At 40.2% G+C, this 18107-nt stretch overlaps 2 protein-coding genes across 2 annotated transcripts; both read right to left on the bottom strand.

Moving 5' to 3' along the window:
• Positions 1-8595: 8595 nt before the first annotated feature.
• On the bottom strand, positions 8596-10241 carry LOC127807219 (probable galacturonosyltransferase-like 1). Its single transcript, XM_052344897.1, has one exon. It carries the CDS (start codon positions 10148-10150, stop codon positions 9044-9046), a length of 1107 nt encoding a protein of 368 aa, XP_052200857.1. The 5' UTR covers positions 10151-10241; the 3' UTR covers positions 8596-9043.
• Positions 10242-14189: 3948 nt separating this feature from the next.
• On the bottom strand, positions 14190-16047 carry LOC127807087 (uncharacterized). The gene is made up of 2 exons (XM_052344700.1): positions 15879-16047; positions 14190-15438 (listed from the first exon to the last, which is right to left on the bottom strand). The coding sequence occupies exon 2, from the start codon at positions 15409-15411 to the stop codon at positions 14719-14721; it is 693 nt and encodes a 230-aa protein (XP_052200660.1). The 5' UTR covers positions 15412-15438; positions 15879-16047; the 3' UTR covers positions 14190-14718.
• Between the last annotated feature and the right edge of the window lie 2060 nt (positions 16048-18107).

Genomic DNA, 18107 nt, shown 5'->3' on the forward strand with positions numbered 1-18107 from the left:
GGTGTTTTGTCTTTGCTTTCTTAGATAGACAAGTAGTCCCATATGAATGATACAAGCGCGACCTTACTTCACCCGGGGGGGAAGAAGGGGGCCTTTTATTATGACGACTCAAATTTTGCATATTTGTTTTTCTAGTATTTCTTATATTATTGTAGGATGGCTTCGTGCAACGAATATATATCAAAATAATAATTAGCTTTAGAAAGCCTCCATTATGACTTCCTCAAAATTTTTGAATAATAATCTTTCCCTAATACATATTGTATTTGTTGTTGTTAAAATACAACAATTAAAATTTGTGATGTGGGGATCCACTCGAGCTCGGTGTCGGGCGAAGTTAGATTGCGATAAGAGAAGTTGTCTCAAGGGAGTTAGCCGCTTGGATGCTCACCATAAGGATTCGCCACAAGGTTTTGCCACTAGCGTTGCCACAAGTTTTCGCCGCAAACTTTTGCTACAAGTCTCGCCACAAGATTTCGCCGTAAGCTTTTGCCATAAGGTTTTGCCATTAGTTTCGCCACAAGGTTTTGCCACAAGTTTCGACACAAGGTTTCGTCGCAAGTTTTTGCCACAAGGCTTCGCCACAAAGTTTTGCCACTAGCCTCGCCACAAGATTCGGCCTTCACCGTTAGGTTTGCCACAAGACTTGGCTTTCGTCGCTAGGTTTGCCGCAAGACTTTACCTTCGTCGCTAAGTTCGCCACAAGACTATACCTTCGCTGCTAGGTTCGCCGCAAGACTTTACCTTTGCCGCCAGGCTCGCCACAAGAATTCGACCCTGTTAGTGCTGAGAAAATGGGTTAGAAGGTTCGCGGGAATCTTCCCCGCGAAGACCCTTCGATGCCAAAGTCAGTCTAGGATTCCCAATGACTATTCACAAAAATCGTCAAAATGTATTCAAAGTGTGTAAATTTTACCGAAAATGGAAGTCCCCATCAATGTCCTGTAGCTGGGTATTTATAGGGCACGGTTCTCAAGGGTGTTTTGTGCCGACATGTGGCGGTTACTGAGTGGGTTAGATTTAACAAAAATATGGAGGTTATTACGAAGATGTCGGGAGGCAGCTGGGCCTTGCGGCAAAGGTTGTCGCGAGGTAACTGTGCCTCGCGATAAACAGCCGCGAGGTAGCTAGGCCTCGCGGCAAATGCTGTCGCGAGGTAACTGTGCCTCGTGGAAAACAGTCGCGAGGTAGCTAGGCCTCGCGGCATGCAGCCGAGGCTACTTCTCAGGGGCCACACGACCGCGAGCCTCGAGGCAAGGTGCCGTAAGGTTGGCCCCAGCTTGCGGCTATCCTGCCGCGAGCACTAACTAGTGGGGCTGGCCCTTGTAGCCAGCCCTCATCCTTGAAAAAATATTTTTAATTTTTTCCCTCAATTTTCGATGGCACAACAATTGCCCTCCACTCTTCTGTTTTTGTCTTTAAACAAAATTGAAGAGTAGAATATCAGCCAAAGAGTCAAGTCTAGTACTTGAATTCAATCAAAGGTTCTGGGATGCCTAAAGATCTAACGTCAGCCAAGGGCTTTGGGTACCAGATTATCTCTGGGTAGCCAAGTCCTCAAGGAATAGGTCCCGTTATGGGATCTTGCCGGGAGTCCGAGCTTGCCAGGAGGCCTAGGCGTTGGATCAGCCAAAGAGTCGGGTCTAGCTTGTAGCATAGCACCGGACTCAGTCAAGGGGTCCAAGCGAGCCTACGGGCACAGCCTTCGGAGCGTCCGGTGATCCGGATGATAACGCACTGGCTATTGTGTTCTCCACGTCCATCTTTCGAGGATAGTTTACCTCAGGGAATCTGGATTTGGCCAGTGGTCAGGCGCGAGATTCTTACCAGACATCCGAGTTTGCAGGGAGATCGGCGCCAGATCAACCAAGGAGTTGGGTCTAGCCAAAAAAGCATAGCACCCAACTCGAACGAGAGATCCAGGTGAGTCTACAGGCATAGGCATCAGATGTTCTGGTGATCCTGGGCCAACCCATGGTCATCGGCACCAGATTGCAACTAGGAGACTCAACTCCAATAAGCGGGATTATGGCAAAACTTGTCATAGGGTTGTTGTCTCTTCATGCCTTTCTTGGGCCAATTTACCTTAGGGGATCTTGGTTTGGCCAGTGGTCCGACTCAAGATTCCTACTAGGCATCCGAGTTTGTTGGGAGACCTAGGCGCCAGATCTACCAAGGAGTTGGGTCTAGCCAAAAAGACATAGCATCGAACTCAAACGAGGGATCTAGGTGAGTCTGTGGGCATAGGCATCGGATCATCTGGTGTTCCCGAGCCAGCTCGTGGTCATCGGCACCAAATTGCCACTAGGCAACTTGACATTCGGGAGCAGTCTTATGCTAGAGCTATCAAGTGATTACTTCACTTCTTTTCCGTCTTCCTGGGGCCAGTCTACCTCAGGAAATCTGGGTTGGACCAGTGGTTCGGCACGGGATTCCTACCAGACATTCGAGTTTGCTTAGAGACCTAGGCGCCAGATCAATCAAGGAGTTGGGTCTAGCCACAAAAGCATAGCACCGAACTCAAGCGAGGGATCCGGGTGAGTCTGCGGGCATAGACATTGGATGTTCTGGTAATCCCGGGCCAACCCGTGGTCATTAGCACCAGATTGCCGCTAAGTGACTTGACCATTGGAAGCAAGCTGTGCTTGGGCTGCCATACCTGCATGACACATGCAAATAATCTGGGCTCATGGAGATTTTACATGGTTTGACTTATAGTTTTGCCTACTCCACGGGAATACAGGGGGTATATTATCTTATTTATCAAGGGATATTATTACAATGAAAAATTAAAGACAATTCCGCCCTCCAGCTCGGTCAAGTAACACTTCTGATGACAGGCCTGACTCTACGTCTCGCACTTCGTCTCTTCCCCTGGGGTTAAAGCTGGAAAGTACCTCTCAAGGTGCACGGTGCTCCAAGCTTTTCCCATCACCACGCCTTGTGGTGTCGGTAGTGTGCACATGTAAGGTCCTTCGCACCTTGGGCTGGGTCTCCCTTTTTCTTCTATTACCTTCTCCCACATCCAAAATTTCCACTTGGATGATAAATTGTTCTGCTCGATCGAACAACTCAGTCACAGAATTCAGCTCGGAGAAGGCTAAGGATCTTTTAAGCGGGGCGTAGGTAGTTCCGTTTAACAGGGTTGACGCTGCCAATCCGACTAGGAGATCCCTTACTTCCTGCCTCGCAGCTCTAAACCGCTCGATGTATTGCTTTAGGGATTCATCCGACTTTTGCTGTAAACTCATTAGATATATTGCACTCTTCTTCTTTGGGAGATAGACGAAGAATGCATTTAGAAATTCTTTCTTCATCTGTTCAAATGATCTTATATGTCCTACTGGTAATTCAATGAACCACTACTAAGTTTGTCTTGCTAGGGAGAGTGGGAAAGCCTTGCACCTAGTGACCTCATTCCATCCATGTAACACGGCCACTGCGACAAAATGTTGTAAGTGCTTCTAGAGGGAACCCTTTTGGGGGAGTTATCTTTGGCACCATCATTACCTGCTTTTGTTCTAGCACCTCTTTTATGAGGCGTTTGATGTCAAACACGCTGAGTGTTTCCTGTTTTGTTTCATTTTGGCAAAGAGACGGATCATAAGGGACTCTTGAGCGGATGCTTTCTGTTGCCTTTTTGTGCATGGGAGATTTTCTTGCCCTTCTACCATATTTTCTTCTCAAGTCTGTTACTTCTGGGACTTGACTATTCAGCCCTGGAGTTTTGATTCTTATCCCCTGTCGAGGGACCCTTGAAGTGTTGTCTTGGGATCTCCAACGTTCTGCTATCGTATTGATTTGTCCCATGTGGGGAATGTGAATATCCGGCATTAGTTCACGTAACAAAGCAGTGACTCCCTGTAGTCTTCTCATATTCTCCTCATTGTTCATCATGAGTTCGTCATTCTGTTTCTTTAGCTCCTCAAAATTCTTCCGCAATAGTTCATAATTTGAGAGTAAGACCGTAGATTGAGCTATTCTGGAAGTCCCCACGAGATTTCGATATGGGGTTGAAGACTGTCCAGAGGAGCGTTGTTCCTGACTAGCAGGCGCTGCATGGGGGACTTGTTCCTCTCGCCCTGTCGCGTATCTCCTCAATCCAGCTATGTGTGCTTCTCCTTGCTCTGAATGCTCCATGCCCCCCAGTCCGGTGGTATGGTTGTATTCGAGCACCGGGAAGTTTCCGGAATGCACTTTATTATTATGGTGATCTACTGGAAATTCTGGTACTGTGGAGTGCGTCCGGTGGGGGCCTTTCGTGGTTCTCGTCCTGGTACGAGCACTCCTTCGGGTGGGGTCAAGCGGGTTCGCCCAACTGGCTAATCTTGTCCCTCTCGGCATCTTGTGTCAAGATTAGCTTTTTGTGATGTGGGGGTCCACTCGAGCTCAGTGTCGGGTGAAGTTAGGTTGCCGTAAGAGAAGTTGCCTCAAGGGAGTTAGCCGCTTGGATGCTCGCCATAAGGATTCGTCACAAGGTTTTGCCACAAGCTTCGCCACAAGATTTTGCCACAAGTTTCGCCACAAGGTTTCGCCGCAAGCTTTTGCCACAATGTTTCACCACAAGCCTCGCCACAAGATTTTGCCACTAGTTTCGCCACAAGATTTTGCCACTAGCTTTGCCACAAGCTTCTCCACAAGGTTTCGCCACAAGGCTTCGTCACAAGCCTCGCCACAAGGTTTTGCCACTAGGTTCGCCACAAGACTTGGCCTTCGCCGCTAGGTTCGCCGCAAGACTTTATCTTCGCCTCTAAGTTCGCCACAAGACTTTACCTTCATTGCTAGGCTCACCGCAAGGATTCGACCCTGTTAATGCTGAGAAAATGGGTTAGAAGGCTCGCGGGAATCTTCCCCGCGAAGACCCTCCGATGCCAAAGTTAGTCTAGGATCCCCAATGACTATTCACGAAAACCATCAAAATGTATTCAAAGTGTCTAGATTTTACCGAAAATGGAAGTCCCCGTCAATGTCATGTAGCTGGATATTTATAGGGCACGATTTTCAAGGGTGTCTGGCACCGACACGTGGCGGTTACTGAGTGGGTCAAATTTAACAAAAATATGGAGGTTATTACGAAGCTGCCGCGAGGCAACTGGGCCTCGCTGCAAGGGTTGCCGCGAGGTAACTGTGCCTCATGGCAAACAGCCGCGAGGCAGCTGGGCCTCGCGGCAAGTGCTGTCGCTAGGTAACTGTGCCTCGCAGCAAACAACTGCGAGGTAGCTTGGCCTCACGGTATACAGCCGCGAGGCTGCTCCTCGAGGGCCACACGGCCGCAAGCCTCGCGGCTAGTAGCCACTAGGCTGCTTATCACATGCGCCTTGTGGCAGGGTGCTGCGAGGTTGGCCCTTGTGGCTAGCTCGTAGCTATCCTATCGCGAGCACTAACTGGTGGGACTGGCCGTTGCAGCCAGCCCTCATCCTTGAAAAAATTAAATATTATTAAAAATTAAAAATATTTTTAATTTTTTCTCTCAATTTTCTATGGTATTATTATTATTATTATTATTATTATTATTATTATTATACATGGGAAAGTTGAAAAAATAATAATTAACTTAAATTGGGGAGTTGATTAAAAAAACTAATAAGAATGGTCTGAAAGCAGCAGCAGCAGCAAATTAATGTCAAAACTCATGATCCAATACCAATACCAAGACAATGTCAATGCGCGTTCAGATCGGATGGGAATCCTTTCCTTTCCTTTACGCGTTTGGTCTCCCAACACATAATTTAATTAATTAAAATATATCTGAAGATATCATTCTTTCTTTAAGATAAGATATAATCTTAATCTTGCCTTCACAAATCACAAGCGTGGCATAAACTAATTCTTTCTTCTTTAGCACGCACACGAGATGAGATGAGATGAGATGAGGATCATTATTTAATTTGACCCCAACCGAGTCAATAGGATCTCACGTATTCTATATATATATATATATATATATATAATTAATTCTTAAGAGTATAACTAAAATAATAATTCATTCTTTTCTTTGTAAAACTGATGGATGGATGGATTTGGCTGTTTATCGTTGACTAAACAGAAGATGGAGCCAAGTCACAAAAATTACGAATTGCATGCGCTCCATTTTAACACCTATTTTATGCATCAGATAAAGAGCATATTTATTTATTAATTAGAATTAAGGGGCACTGAGTCTTGAAGGTTTGGAGTGAATAATAGATCTTCTTCCTTACCAACACCTGAAAGCTACACATTATCATATCATCATCTAACCCAAACCCAAGTGAGTTAACTTAAAGTTGCAGCCACGTTAATGAATGGCAATGGCATATTGGCATGCCTGTTCCTGTTCTAAATGGTAGCAGTGTAGCTTTCAGTCAGGGCATATTCCTTATCATCAAGGAGAAGCAATTAATTTGAATGGAAGAATAGAAACAAATTAAGGCAGCTGTAGTGTAGCATGGATGGGGCCATGCATGGGCCAATGAACTGCATGTAAAATTAAACATGTAATGTAATTACTATATAATTAACCACTTGAATGTTAATTGTCATCCTCCACACATGCAAATAAATAATTAAAAGTCTATTCTCAACCCCCCATGAGCATATATATATATATACATGCCAATTTGATTAGGATGTTTGGAGACCCTCTTTTGAGCAATTAGTTTATTTACTCAGAAATTATAACTTGCATAATCAAATTTCAAAATAAATAAATAATTTAAAAAGTTTCAGGAAGTTTCCTTTTTGGAGAAATAATAATAATAATAATAATACAATTAATTACAATTAAGCAAAACAGTAATAGCAACCAAATCTGAGAGAGAGAAAATTCAAAAAGACAGCCACAAGGAAAGAAAAAGAACCATGTATGGTATGGTATGGAGACTTAGTCCAATAATAATGAACTAAAAATGAGTTTAGGGCCGTCCGTACACCAAGTCTTGGTCTTTGCCGGCAGGAAGGCACCTTCCCATCCGGTTTCCACGGTGGCCGCCACCGACACCAGGTTCCTCCAGTTGGCAGCCAACCCCGTGGAAAATACAAACTACATATACATAGAGCACGACTGTGATTATGATTATGATTGATTGTGGTGTTATTATTTTTATTTTTCTGAAAACTTTAACTCTCGATCGTATGGAAAAAAAAAATTCAAAAAAAAGCAGATCTTCTTCTCATTGACCACTTCCTACTATATATATATATATATTGTGATTGTGGTAGCCATCTATATATATATATATATATATATATATATAGTAAAGGATACTTCGTCCAAGATTTTGACATATCTTTTTCTCAATCATTAATTACATGTACTAATACATGTAGATCCACTCAATGTTAACTGACAGAATTGCACCTCCAATGCATCACACTCCTACACCTCTCTGCTATCAAAATCTATATATGAATGAATATTTACTTCATGAAATTATATTATATTTAATTTAAAACCCACTTGAATACAAATTTATTATTATTATTATTAAGAATTTGAATGTTTAAAGATAATAATGTTATTTAGTCTCTAAGGAGAATTAAATTTGAAATTTTAGAGCAACTAGCGTTATTATCATTATAATTTCAATAAATTATATTAGTCGTGTTAATTATATACCTGACGTAAAAAAGAATAATCTTAATTAGTATTTTAGATTTTGATTTAAATTTTTAAAAAAAAAAAATAAGGAAGGGGTTAGGGGGTGCGTCAAATCATCTTCGTATCCATCCAAAGAAAGCAAGTTAATTTCCAGTTTCAAAAGAGAAATCAGAAACAGTTGGCACCAAAATATATATATATATATATATAATTAAAATTAAGGAAGGGAACAATTAACTCAGTATTCTCACACAAACAAATGAACTAATAAATCTTTTGATTAAATAAAATGAGTTCTTTTTATTCTTGGCAATATGTAGTATAATAATAATAATAATAATAATATAGAATTAATTAGTTTAATTACTCATGTACAGAAGATATTTGCATTAATTAATTATTGTATGCACGCGATCATAATTCTTCTCTATTTAAGAGTCTGCTATATATATATATATATATATATATATGGTTTAATGGTAAATATCTCCCATTAGTAACCTTAATTTCTTGGACGAAGATTCCTCTCTATTAAAAGCCTAACTAATTTGCTACTTGATTAAATTCTAACTTTGCCATTGCTCCCTTTCGGTGGAAAAGCTACCATCATCTCATATGGCTCTCCTGGCAAAGCAGTGTCTTTCCAGCTAACTGATCTGATGAGAAACTTGTATATACATACAATGACATGTGTGTCTGTGTGTCTGTGTCTGTGTGTTGGTGGGTGGGTGTATATATATATATACATAGTTTCCATTAATCAGTTTCTTGCGTATGACCGACCTTGCTCCATTACGTATCCTAGCTAAAACTAAAAGAGAAAATTAAACACTTCACCTTGCCGATCGATCGATCTATTGATCTATGTATGCTTAATTAATTATATTATCATACGTACACTAGCTAGCTAGCTAGCTAGTATATATATATGGCGAACTGGGTAAACTATATATATATATATATATCTAAATGCGATGAGTTCTTATTCTGTTAATGTAACAAACATGATGATCAATGACATGTACGTACGTAGCATAATTGATGTATTTGATGATATTATTGATGGTCTTTTACAAACAAAATCCATCCTCTTCTCCTCTGGATCGTATACATATATCCTTATTACAAATTACAAAGATATCAGCTGACTGCAATAATCCTCTGACTCTTGTGTGAAAAGAAAATTGAAGATATTTTGATAAACAGTTAAATTCGATACTCATTTCATTTACAGTACGTACGTCGAGAATGATGGATGGATCAATTCCCAGTTTCGTCGGCTTCATCTTCATCAACAGTCTGTAACTGATGAGGTCATTTCCTTCGCCAGCTAGAATTAATTAAGATCTATCTCTCTCTCTCTCTCTCTCTCGTCCAAAAACGTCTATACATAATTTGCAGATATATAATATAGCTAGCGAGAGACTCCCTCATTTTCCATCCATCTCTTAATTATTAATTCCTTCAACCGTCGAACGAAAATGGCGGCTTTAGAAGATCGTATGGCGCCCACAAAGCATCCAACGGGCATGGCCGGTTGGCGTCCAGCCGAGCCCACGGCTTCCCTTTCCCACTCCAATGCAGGAGGCTCACCGGGCCCGGATGCAAATCCCGGCACAGTCCCCGGAAATTGTCCCCTCCGAGGCCGTGCTGGTTCCACCTGTGATCGACCGGAGCTATTTTCCCGGCGAAGACCAGCAAGAAGGGCGGCAAAGAACCCAGCTCGTATATCCTCATCCGCTTCTGCAATTCCATCCATTCCTCGATCTTGGTCGTGTAATCGCCGGCCCGCCAGCGCTCGAGGTCGATCACCATCACACCGGTGTTGAAGTAACACGCCTTCCGGTCGGCGAACGTCAGGGAAAGCGACGGGTTGGACCAGAAGGTCGGAGTGAAATAGGAGGTGAAGTTGGCGTTGCAATACTCCGGGGCGGCAAGGACGGTGTCCCCGGGGAGTGGGGTGGCGGCGAGCTTGGCAATGTCGTCTACTAGGACTAGGTCGGAGTCGAGGTAGACGACTTTCCGGACGCAGATCGGGAGGAGCCTGGCCAAGTAGCTCCGGGCGTAGTTGAGCGGGCAGTCGAGAGCCGAGCGGATGGAGGTGGAGATGAGGCGAGCCACGGAGGCGGCGTCGAAGGTGTAGACTCGGAACTTGAGGTAGGGGAAGGTGGAGGAGATGGTGGCGCGTAGGAGGGACGCGCCTTGGCGGGAGGAGGAGGCGACAAAGTGGAAGAAGACATTCTGGGGGCAGGAGGAGTGCTGGAGGACGGAGAGAATGGCGGCCATGGATCCTCTGATGTAGGCAGCGTCTAGAGTCATGGCCACGTGGACGGCGGAGTCGGAGCAAACGTAGGTGTGAATATTGTTCCCATTGCGGGGGTGATCGCCGTCGGGGAGAATAATAGATGGGCAGTCAGGCGAGTTGTAGAAGTGAGGGGCCTCTCTGAATTGCTGCTGGGAGAGGTTGGTTGCAGCATTGGAGGTGGAGAAGAAGAAGAAGACGAAGACAACGAAGGAGAAGGAGATGTAGTCAAGAGAGAGGATAACTGGAACTGGGCCTTGTCTGGGCATATTGTTTGAGATTTGGAATTGGAGGAGAAAGGGGAGGGTGTCGAGTTTAATTTATTGAGAGAGAGAGAGAGAGAGAGAGGAGGGGGCCGGTGGGGTTGAGTTGGGATGGGATGGGCTAGATGGAGATTGAGTTTGAAGAATGGTATACGAATTAAGGAATATTATTATTAAACAAAGAAAGAAAGAAAGAAAGAAAGACCAATACCATACCATACCATACATAGCTCATATCTCTCGTAGCTCATAGCTGGATGGTTAGGGTGTGGGACACGGCCAAAGATGCATGGGGGGCTGAGCCTCGGCCATTCAATTTCACAACACTACTACTACTGCTTTTCGGCTTTACCCTGTGCTTGTTCTAGCCCCCGCCCCAGCCCCTCTAATGTTTGTTTTTTTTTTTTTTTTTTCTTTTTGGTAATTATGAGTTACTATATTCATATTCATTTGGTTGCTGTTTAATAAGTAAATAAAGAAAAGATATATTTGCATTAAACAATAATAATGAATTGGGTAATGCATTAATATAGCTTTTGTGAATTAATTGTGATATATATATATATATATATTGGGGCAATGCCAATAATTATATATAAGCGTCGTGCATGGTGATGGGGGTGGGACTATATATGAAAGGAGTCTCTTTAATTTGCTGCTTTGGCTTTTTGCCTCCAAGCAATGCTTATTTGGATTATTATTATTATTATTGTACATATATAGCACAATTAATCTTTCTAACACGAAACCAACCCTTTTGTGCTTTGGCAATTCTGTTGACATTCGATCGAGATGAGATGACTTTTAAGTGTGGATTAACCTAATTAATTGCCTAACTTATATATATTTATAATATCAAACTAGTGAACTTATTCGTGTCTTGACAACTTCGTTAACATGAGAGTTTAACAAGTTTTAATTAATTAATTAATTAACCAACCAAACACATTTATACAATTACTTTCAAGTCAACCTAAACAAAACTTGCTATATCTCTTAATCACCTGCTAATTAAGCTCATCTGTCACCTATATATGTAATGGACTTCATCGCTTTTTTTCTTTTTCTTTTTTCCTTTATAAGGTATAGGTAAAATTTTGCAAAATTCAAGATTAATCAATTTTTGACCCCACTAAACAATAAAAAATTTTAATTGATCCCATTCATTAGAAAATTAATCTCAATAAATAATTAAAAGAATTGTCATTTTCAATTGACTAAATCTTTTTAATTTTGTGTTTAATTGGAATTATAAATGAATTGTTAAAAGCTCTTCAGAGGAAAGATTTCTTCATTTGTGAGATCCATGAAATCTTGTTATTATAAGCATAATAATAATTTTTTTTTTTTTTTTTGTTGTTGTTACTTTATTTAGTTTGGCAGTCATAATTAAATTAATTGGTAAATTAGTAGTAATTTTAATTAATTAATAAAATTAATATTTATTTTATTTTAATAATATTTTAAATCTTAATATGTTTACCCTATAATTAGCAACCTCAAATTCAAACTCGGCCACTCATAAAAAAAAAAAAATCTGATTAAATTTTTTATTTTTATTTAAATAAATAAAAAAATATGATTTATATACTCCATTATGATACTTGTAGTGATATTAGGGATTAATGTATTATATATTTATATGAATGTAATACAAAATATAAATTATAATATCTTAATATATAAATAGAGTCTAAATAATATTTTTTAAACCAAAAATGATTGGTGGGTGTCAAAGAACACGACACGTGTGGAATTTATTGAGAGCGGCGGTGGTTGAGTTGAGCCTGATATGTGTGCGTGAATATATGTATATGCTTCATCGAAGTCAAAAATCAAACTTTTCTCTCTCTCTCTCTCTCTCTCTCTCTGAACGGTGACACATCGAAGTCATTGAAAATTATGGTTGAGCAGCAGCAGCAACTGGACTTGGCAGTAGTAAAGTAATTAATAAGTTAAAACGAGGAAAGCAAGCATCACAAAGTTTGGGCACAGTGGGGCAGTACCTACTACGGGTACGGGTACGGGTACGGGTACGGGTCTCTCTCTTTTTCTTATGAATCCATGTTTGTTACCACCCAGCCCCTAGCTGCAGCTACCTACCTACCTCTCTCTTTAATTTACTCTTTTCTTTTTTTTGTTGTGTACACAAAAGTACTTTGGCTTGTACATAACATATATATATATATACACGTGTGTGTGTGTTAGTGTGTGTTTGTGTGTGTTAGTGTGTGTTTGTGTTGGAATATCACTTTCCAAAATACACGTATATATATATATATATATATATATGCACTTGACCAACCAAACTGGCACTGGTAGAGTGTGTGTGGGGAGATGCAAATTGAATTGCAATATGCATGTTTAATTGTTATTAGCCAATTAAGGAGAAACTTGGTCGCTTGTGGTCGCAAACTACTGACCTCACCTCCAAGTTTAGCCACAAATTAAGAATAGGAAACAACACCAAAGAAAATAATAATAACATTGATAGTAAATTAAGAGATGCCCAAAATGCATGCATGGGGCCTAGATAATAGCCAGTTATCAGTTCTGTTCTGTTCTGTTCTGTTTAATTGGACTCACAAATTAACCCCCCCCCCCTAAACCCAACCCCACACACACACACACACACACAGATGTCCGGTCGGGTGGGTTTCGTGTTCATCATGAATGTGGATCAATCATCAATCAGAACAACTCAAAAGTCCAGTCAACTAAACGCGTAACAATAATTTTTCCTGTATAAAGGACGAAAGTACCATCGTGAGGGTTGGGTTGGGTTGGGTTGAGTTGGGTCACACTATCACAGGAGAACATAATAATCTATGGACATTGCATGGAAAAGGAATTAATTTCCTGTTCAAATTTATACGTGTATATAATGCATATACAATCAACCATGATGATTCATTCATAAATACTCTTCTTCTCATTATTTTCTTTTATCCTCTCTGCTGTTTGTTCGTTGGGCTCCCTGTTACCTAGATATATAATATAACAAACAAACATAAAGCAGTATAAATATATAGTTCAAAAAAGAAATCAAAACCATAACCCCTCTCCTCTTGCTTGCTGTCTGTATTCCACTCATACATACCCCCCTCCCCCCGGTAACCATATATTATTAAGCAAGCATAGTCAATTTCTGCCAAATAAAAGCAGCTAATGGCTAATGCCAGTGCGGTCTCTGGCCAAATTTACCACGTTTTGCAGTAAACCGCCTTTTCGGGTGTGTTGGACAGTAATAAGATAGCATAGCATTCATATCAACAGAGGTTTCTTATTTTAGAAATGAGTTTGATTGGAACTCTGTAATCCATGTATTTACATCCAACATTTAGAAATATATCCCCCACTGCTACTCTTTTATTTTGTCTCAATATTTCCTGCTTACTACATGCCATGTTTCAATTTCCAACAACACAAGCCCAATCAATGATTATTCATTCATATATGGCTTCCAAATTGCAATAAGTAAGCCAGTGAAAGAAATTCTTTCCACACAATTCCTCAACATTGCTCATCTCAATCCTTAAAAAGTTATCCGTAACCAAATCTGGATCCAAGACCCCCAGGTCAGTGGTAGGGGAACCAAACCCTTTACAAACATTGTTGACACTCCAAAATACATGACCACCTTATGTTACAAGATGACAACTACAATGCTCCCAACCACTCTTTGTGCCGCTTGAAATATCATTGAGATAAAACCAACTTATTTTGAGTCAGAAATCCATCAATTTGATAAACATGCAAATAGCGCCCGCTCAGAAGCAGCTTTATCAGAAATAGAGATTGTGTTAAATAATACTAAGACCTTGTCCAAGCACAAGACGACATTTATTTGCCTTGTAAAATTACCATCCTCTGTCCTTGATAATATATGAGAAACTTTCAGAGCCACCCCTTTTTGAGAAACTCTTGTGTTATAATACTTCATACAAGCTCAAAACAACAACGAGAAACCACCCCATTAAGAGCTACGAGAAACTCTGAAAGCCACCAACTTCAGCAAGATCATGCATAACGAAGATTGCATAAATATAAAACAGATGGGCAGGAAAGTTCAATCCAATACATACTGGTCAATCAATTGTGTTCGCATATAATCCAACAAGTCAATACTCTATTTGCAAAAATCAAAGCATCTCTGAATTTGATTAACTACAACTGGAATGCCTAAGAAGTATTGTCTCAAATGGAAATTCCACCCCCTAAAAAAGGGTGTATTGTCAATGCTTTCTCCATAAAGGAGTACAAAAGCACCCATTTCTTTACAAGCATGGATGTCTTTGCATGCCATCGGGCGTGTACCTTCTTATTTATGTATGGGTGCGAGTGTTGTGACAGAAAGGGTGGGGGCCCAAGATTTTCTAATTTATGGAAACATGAAAGTCACATTCAGCATGATGATGAAAGGAGAATAGAAACCTAACAAAGTTGTGATAGAGTATACAAGAGCAATCTCCTCGAGAGAAAGAAAAGAAAAAAGTACGACCGGATTTACAAATTCATGAGGGTGACAATCACATACATCCTTTAGCAAGTTCAGCTCCGCAAACAGATGTAACCTAGTTCCATATCAAAGCAAGGATCACAAACACGCCAACAATTAGAAACAACATCTTCAGATAGTAATCTGCTTGCTGTCCTTGATTTGTGTGCTGAGGAAATCCATGGGCATGCCCCCCATGAAACGGATGAGAAAACCCATATGGAAAACCAGGAGAGGCCCCATACATTGTAGGATCAGGGAATCCATGAACCTGAAGGTTAAACAACGATGGGATAAGACCACCAAATGCGGCAGACAATGTGAAGTTTCCGAACCTTGCGCTTGCCATTGGGGCAAATCCCCCCATGAATCCAAACCCATGCGGGGCAAAATGGTTCGTATCAGGAGGAGGAGGTGCTGTCTCAGGTCTCTGCCCAGCTGGACGGTTTGGAATGTTCATGTCGGGAATCGACTTAGACCTGGGATCCGTAGAGTTCTTTCCACGGCCATACAGAGGGACCAACTTCTCCTCCTCAACTAAGGCCTTACAAACAGGACACTCCCTGGAATGCGAGTGATGATGGAGCCATTTGTACAAGCAAGGCCAGCAAAAGAGGTGACCGCAGAGGGTCACAATTGGGTCCTGTGCCAAATCAAAGCATATATTGCACTCAAAATTACCGGCGTCATTGTTATTACCATTGCTGCCTGAACAAGAGGCGTTTTGGGGCGGCCTGCTCATTGACTCCCCAAACCCACTACTAGACATCTTTCAGCAGCAAAAACACAAGACTCCCTATGAATCACAAGAAACACCAAAACCAGGTCTCATCAATCAACTATTCACTAAAAAATAAAAAATGTTTAGAACAGAGAAAACACAAATCCTCCAAAAACAAATCCAGAAATTGTAGAAGACTAACAACTAAGCATATCCAAAATTGTCTACGGACACCAGGGGAAAAAAACACCAATAAACGCTCCCCAATAATCAAAATAAATCCAAGGAAGCATCTAACATACCGTTCTAATTGAAATCGAAAACCCTAGACTCTCATGGACAAGATTCATCTAAAACAATTCATATAAATATAATCCACGAATTTCACAACTTAGCAGAAGTCAAATAACAAGGAGAGGGAATAAATCCAGCCAAATTGCAAGATCTTGTGCAATCAAAACAGGAAATTTGAAGGGAATTCGAAACACACAGAAATCTAAATCACATTTTTTTACCTTTTGGTTTGAAGTAGAGATCGGAAGATGGATTCAAAGTCCGAATCTTGAAGCGGCGAGAAGCGAGAACTCCCCAATAAGCCTGAAATCCCGAGGAGCGCGTTGACAAAAACAAAAGGGAACGCGAAGAAATGCGTCGGAAGCTTCGCGGTGACCGTGGTTGGTGGATTCCAATTTTCCCATGTTTAAAAGTTTGGATGAATATGCGGCCGTCCACTTGGCAGCTTCCTATTGGTCCAAACTCTATTCGTTTTGTGGCCGTTGATTGTTCTCCGGGTCCTAGATATCTGATCTCAACGACACAGATGTGAATGATCAGTCTGAAAAAAAATCAAAAAAAATGCTGGTACATCTCATATTAGACCTTGGGTTGGGTTCTAGAAAATAACTCGAAAGACAAAAATACATTTTACTCAATTGTAAAAATACACAATCTCCTATTGGTTGCGTTATTTGTATAAAAAAAAATTTACAGAACCATTTATAAAGTGATATATTGTGATTTTTATTCACCCCCTTCTCTCTCTACTACAACCAACCACTCGTCACCGCCTTATCTCCTCTCATCATCATTGCCCGGCCTCGTCTCTATCATATCACTGTCTCACCGCTGCATCCTCCAACAACTAATGATCACCCAAATCAACCAAGGACAACCGCAGTCAGCGAGCGACTAAGGAAAGGGCGAGGTGGGCAACAAGGTGTGCAACGGTCGGCGAGTAATGAGAGTAAGAGCGAGAAAGAGAGATAGAGGAAAGTGAGAGAGAGAGAGAGAGACAAACAGATGAGAGAGATGGAGAGATAGAGAGAGAGTTTTGAGTCTTTTGGGTTTGGGTCATTTATAAGAGGGGCAAATTTATAATTATAATCAGAGGGACAAATTTATAATTTCATCATTCTATAAAGCATTCTGTACAAATAGAATTATCCATCTCCTCTTCCCTTACTCTAGCTAGGGGTGTAAACGGTCCGATTTGGTCAGTTTTTGACATTTTTAATACGCCAAACCGCTTGTGTGGTTTTTCTATCAAGCCAAACCGTGCGGTTTGGTTTGGTGAGTAGAAACTGCACCGAACTGCAACGCATTTTGCGGTGCGGTTTGGAGTGGTTTCCACAATTTGTTCAAAATATTAATTCAATCATTTTCGTAATACGATTTTCATAATTTAATAAATTGTTTCATCAACTATTTAATTCATAAATCTAAATACATAAAATAATCTTTTATTTATACAATTTGTAAACAGATTGTTAACAACAAACAGTTTGTTTTACAAAAACAATCTGTAATTTGTTTATACAAATAGTTTGATTTTACAAATTTGTAAAAACAATTTGTTTGATTGTTTATATATGAATAGACAATGATATTACAATCGTCACTGTATTCTCCCTCTCTATCAAGTTATATATTTTTATTTTTTTTATAACTTCATATGTAGCTGACGATGTACATGTAACAAGATTTGCTCTTGAAAATGTTTTAATTTGAAATGCTATATATCTTCAAAAATAAATCAAAATTTAAATTGAAAAAAAAAAAAAACCATTGGATAGAGATTTAAACTTAATTTGTGTAAATCCTTTAATAGAAAGCCTAAACTATTGAGAAAAATATTCAAAGTAATTGCGATATTATATCATTAAGTTACTAATAATATATGCTATTATTATGTATTAAGTATAGAATCATTGTAGTTTTTAATAAATTTAAAATAAAATTTATATCCACCAACTTATTGATTGTGATTAATATGATCACCCTTGTTATGATGGGTTGGCAACCATTTAGTTAGAACTATTAATGGGCCGAAATCCAATCCCAGACTTGACTCTAACTACAATCTATTTACATGAGTGTGGACCTGTGTGTGTTGTAAGCTCATTTACTTCGTCTACTTGGATCCAAACACAATTATTATTCAAACCCAATTATTATATATAAATTATATATACATACATACATCCTCTAGCCCTAGCCCTAGCCCTAGCCTAGCCACAAGCCCTCTTTTGTCTCTTCTCTTTCATATATTCCATTCATTCACACACTAGTCGACGTCAAAATCAAACCCTTCCATTTTTTTATTTTTTATTTTGTCAAATCAATCAACAATCTTCGTTCTCCATTCCTTCCTCCCATATACATAGTCAAAATTGAAAACTCTTTTTAAGTTGTGCTGGCGCGCTTGCCTGCCTGCCTTTCACAATCTCTCTCTCTCTCTCTCTCTC

Source organism: Diospyros lotus, chromosome 8 (genome assembly GCF_014633365.1).
Source record: "Diospyros lotus cultivar Yz01 chromosome 8, ASM1463336v1, whole genome shotgun sequence".
NCBI classification, from domain to species: domain Eukaryota; kingdom Viridiplantae; phylum Streptophyta; class Magnoliopsida; order Ericales; family Ebenaceae; genus Diospyros; species Diospyros lotus.

Excerpts from the sequence above, each read along its gene's own strand:
- LOC127807219 (XM_052344897.1), bottom strand. The coding sequence starts at position 10,150 with ATGCCCAGACAAGGCCCAGTTCCAGTTATCCTCTCTCTTGACTACATC.
- LOC127807087 (XM_052344700.1), bottom strand. The coding sequence starts at position 15,411 with ATGTCTAGTAGTGGGTTTGGGGAGTCAATGAGCAGGCCGCCCCAAAAC.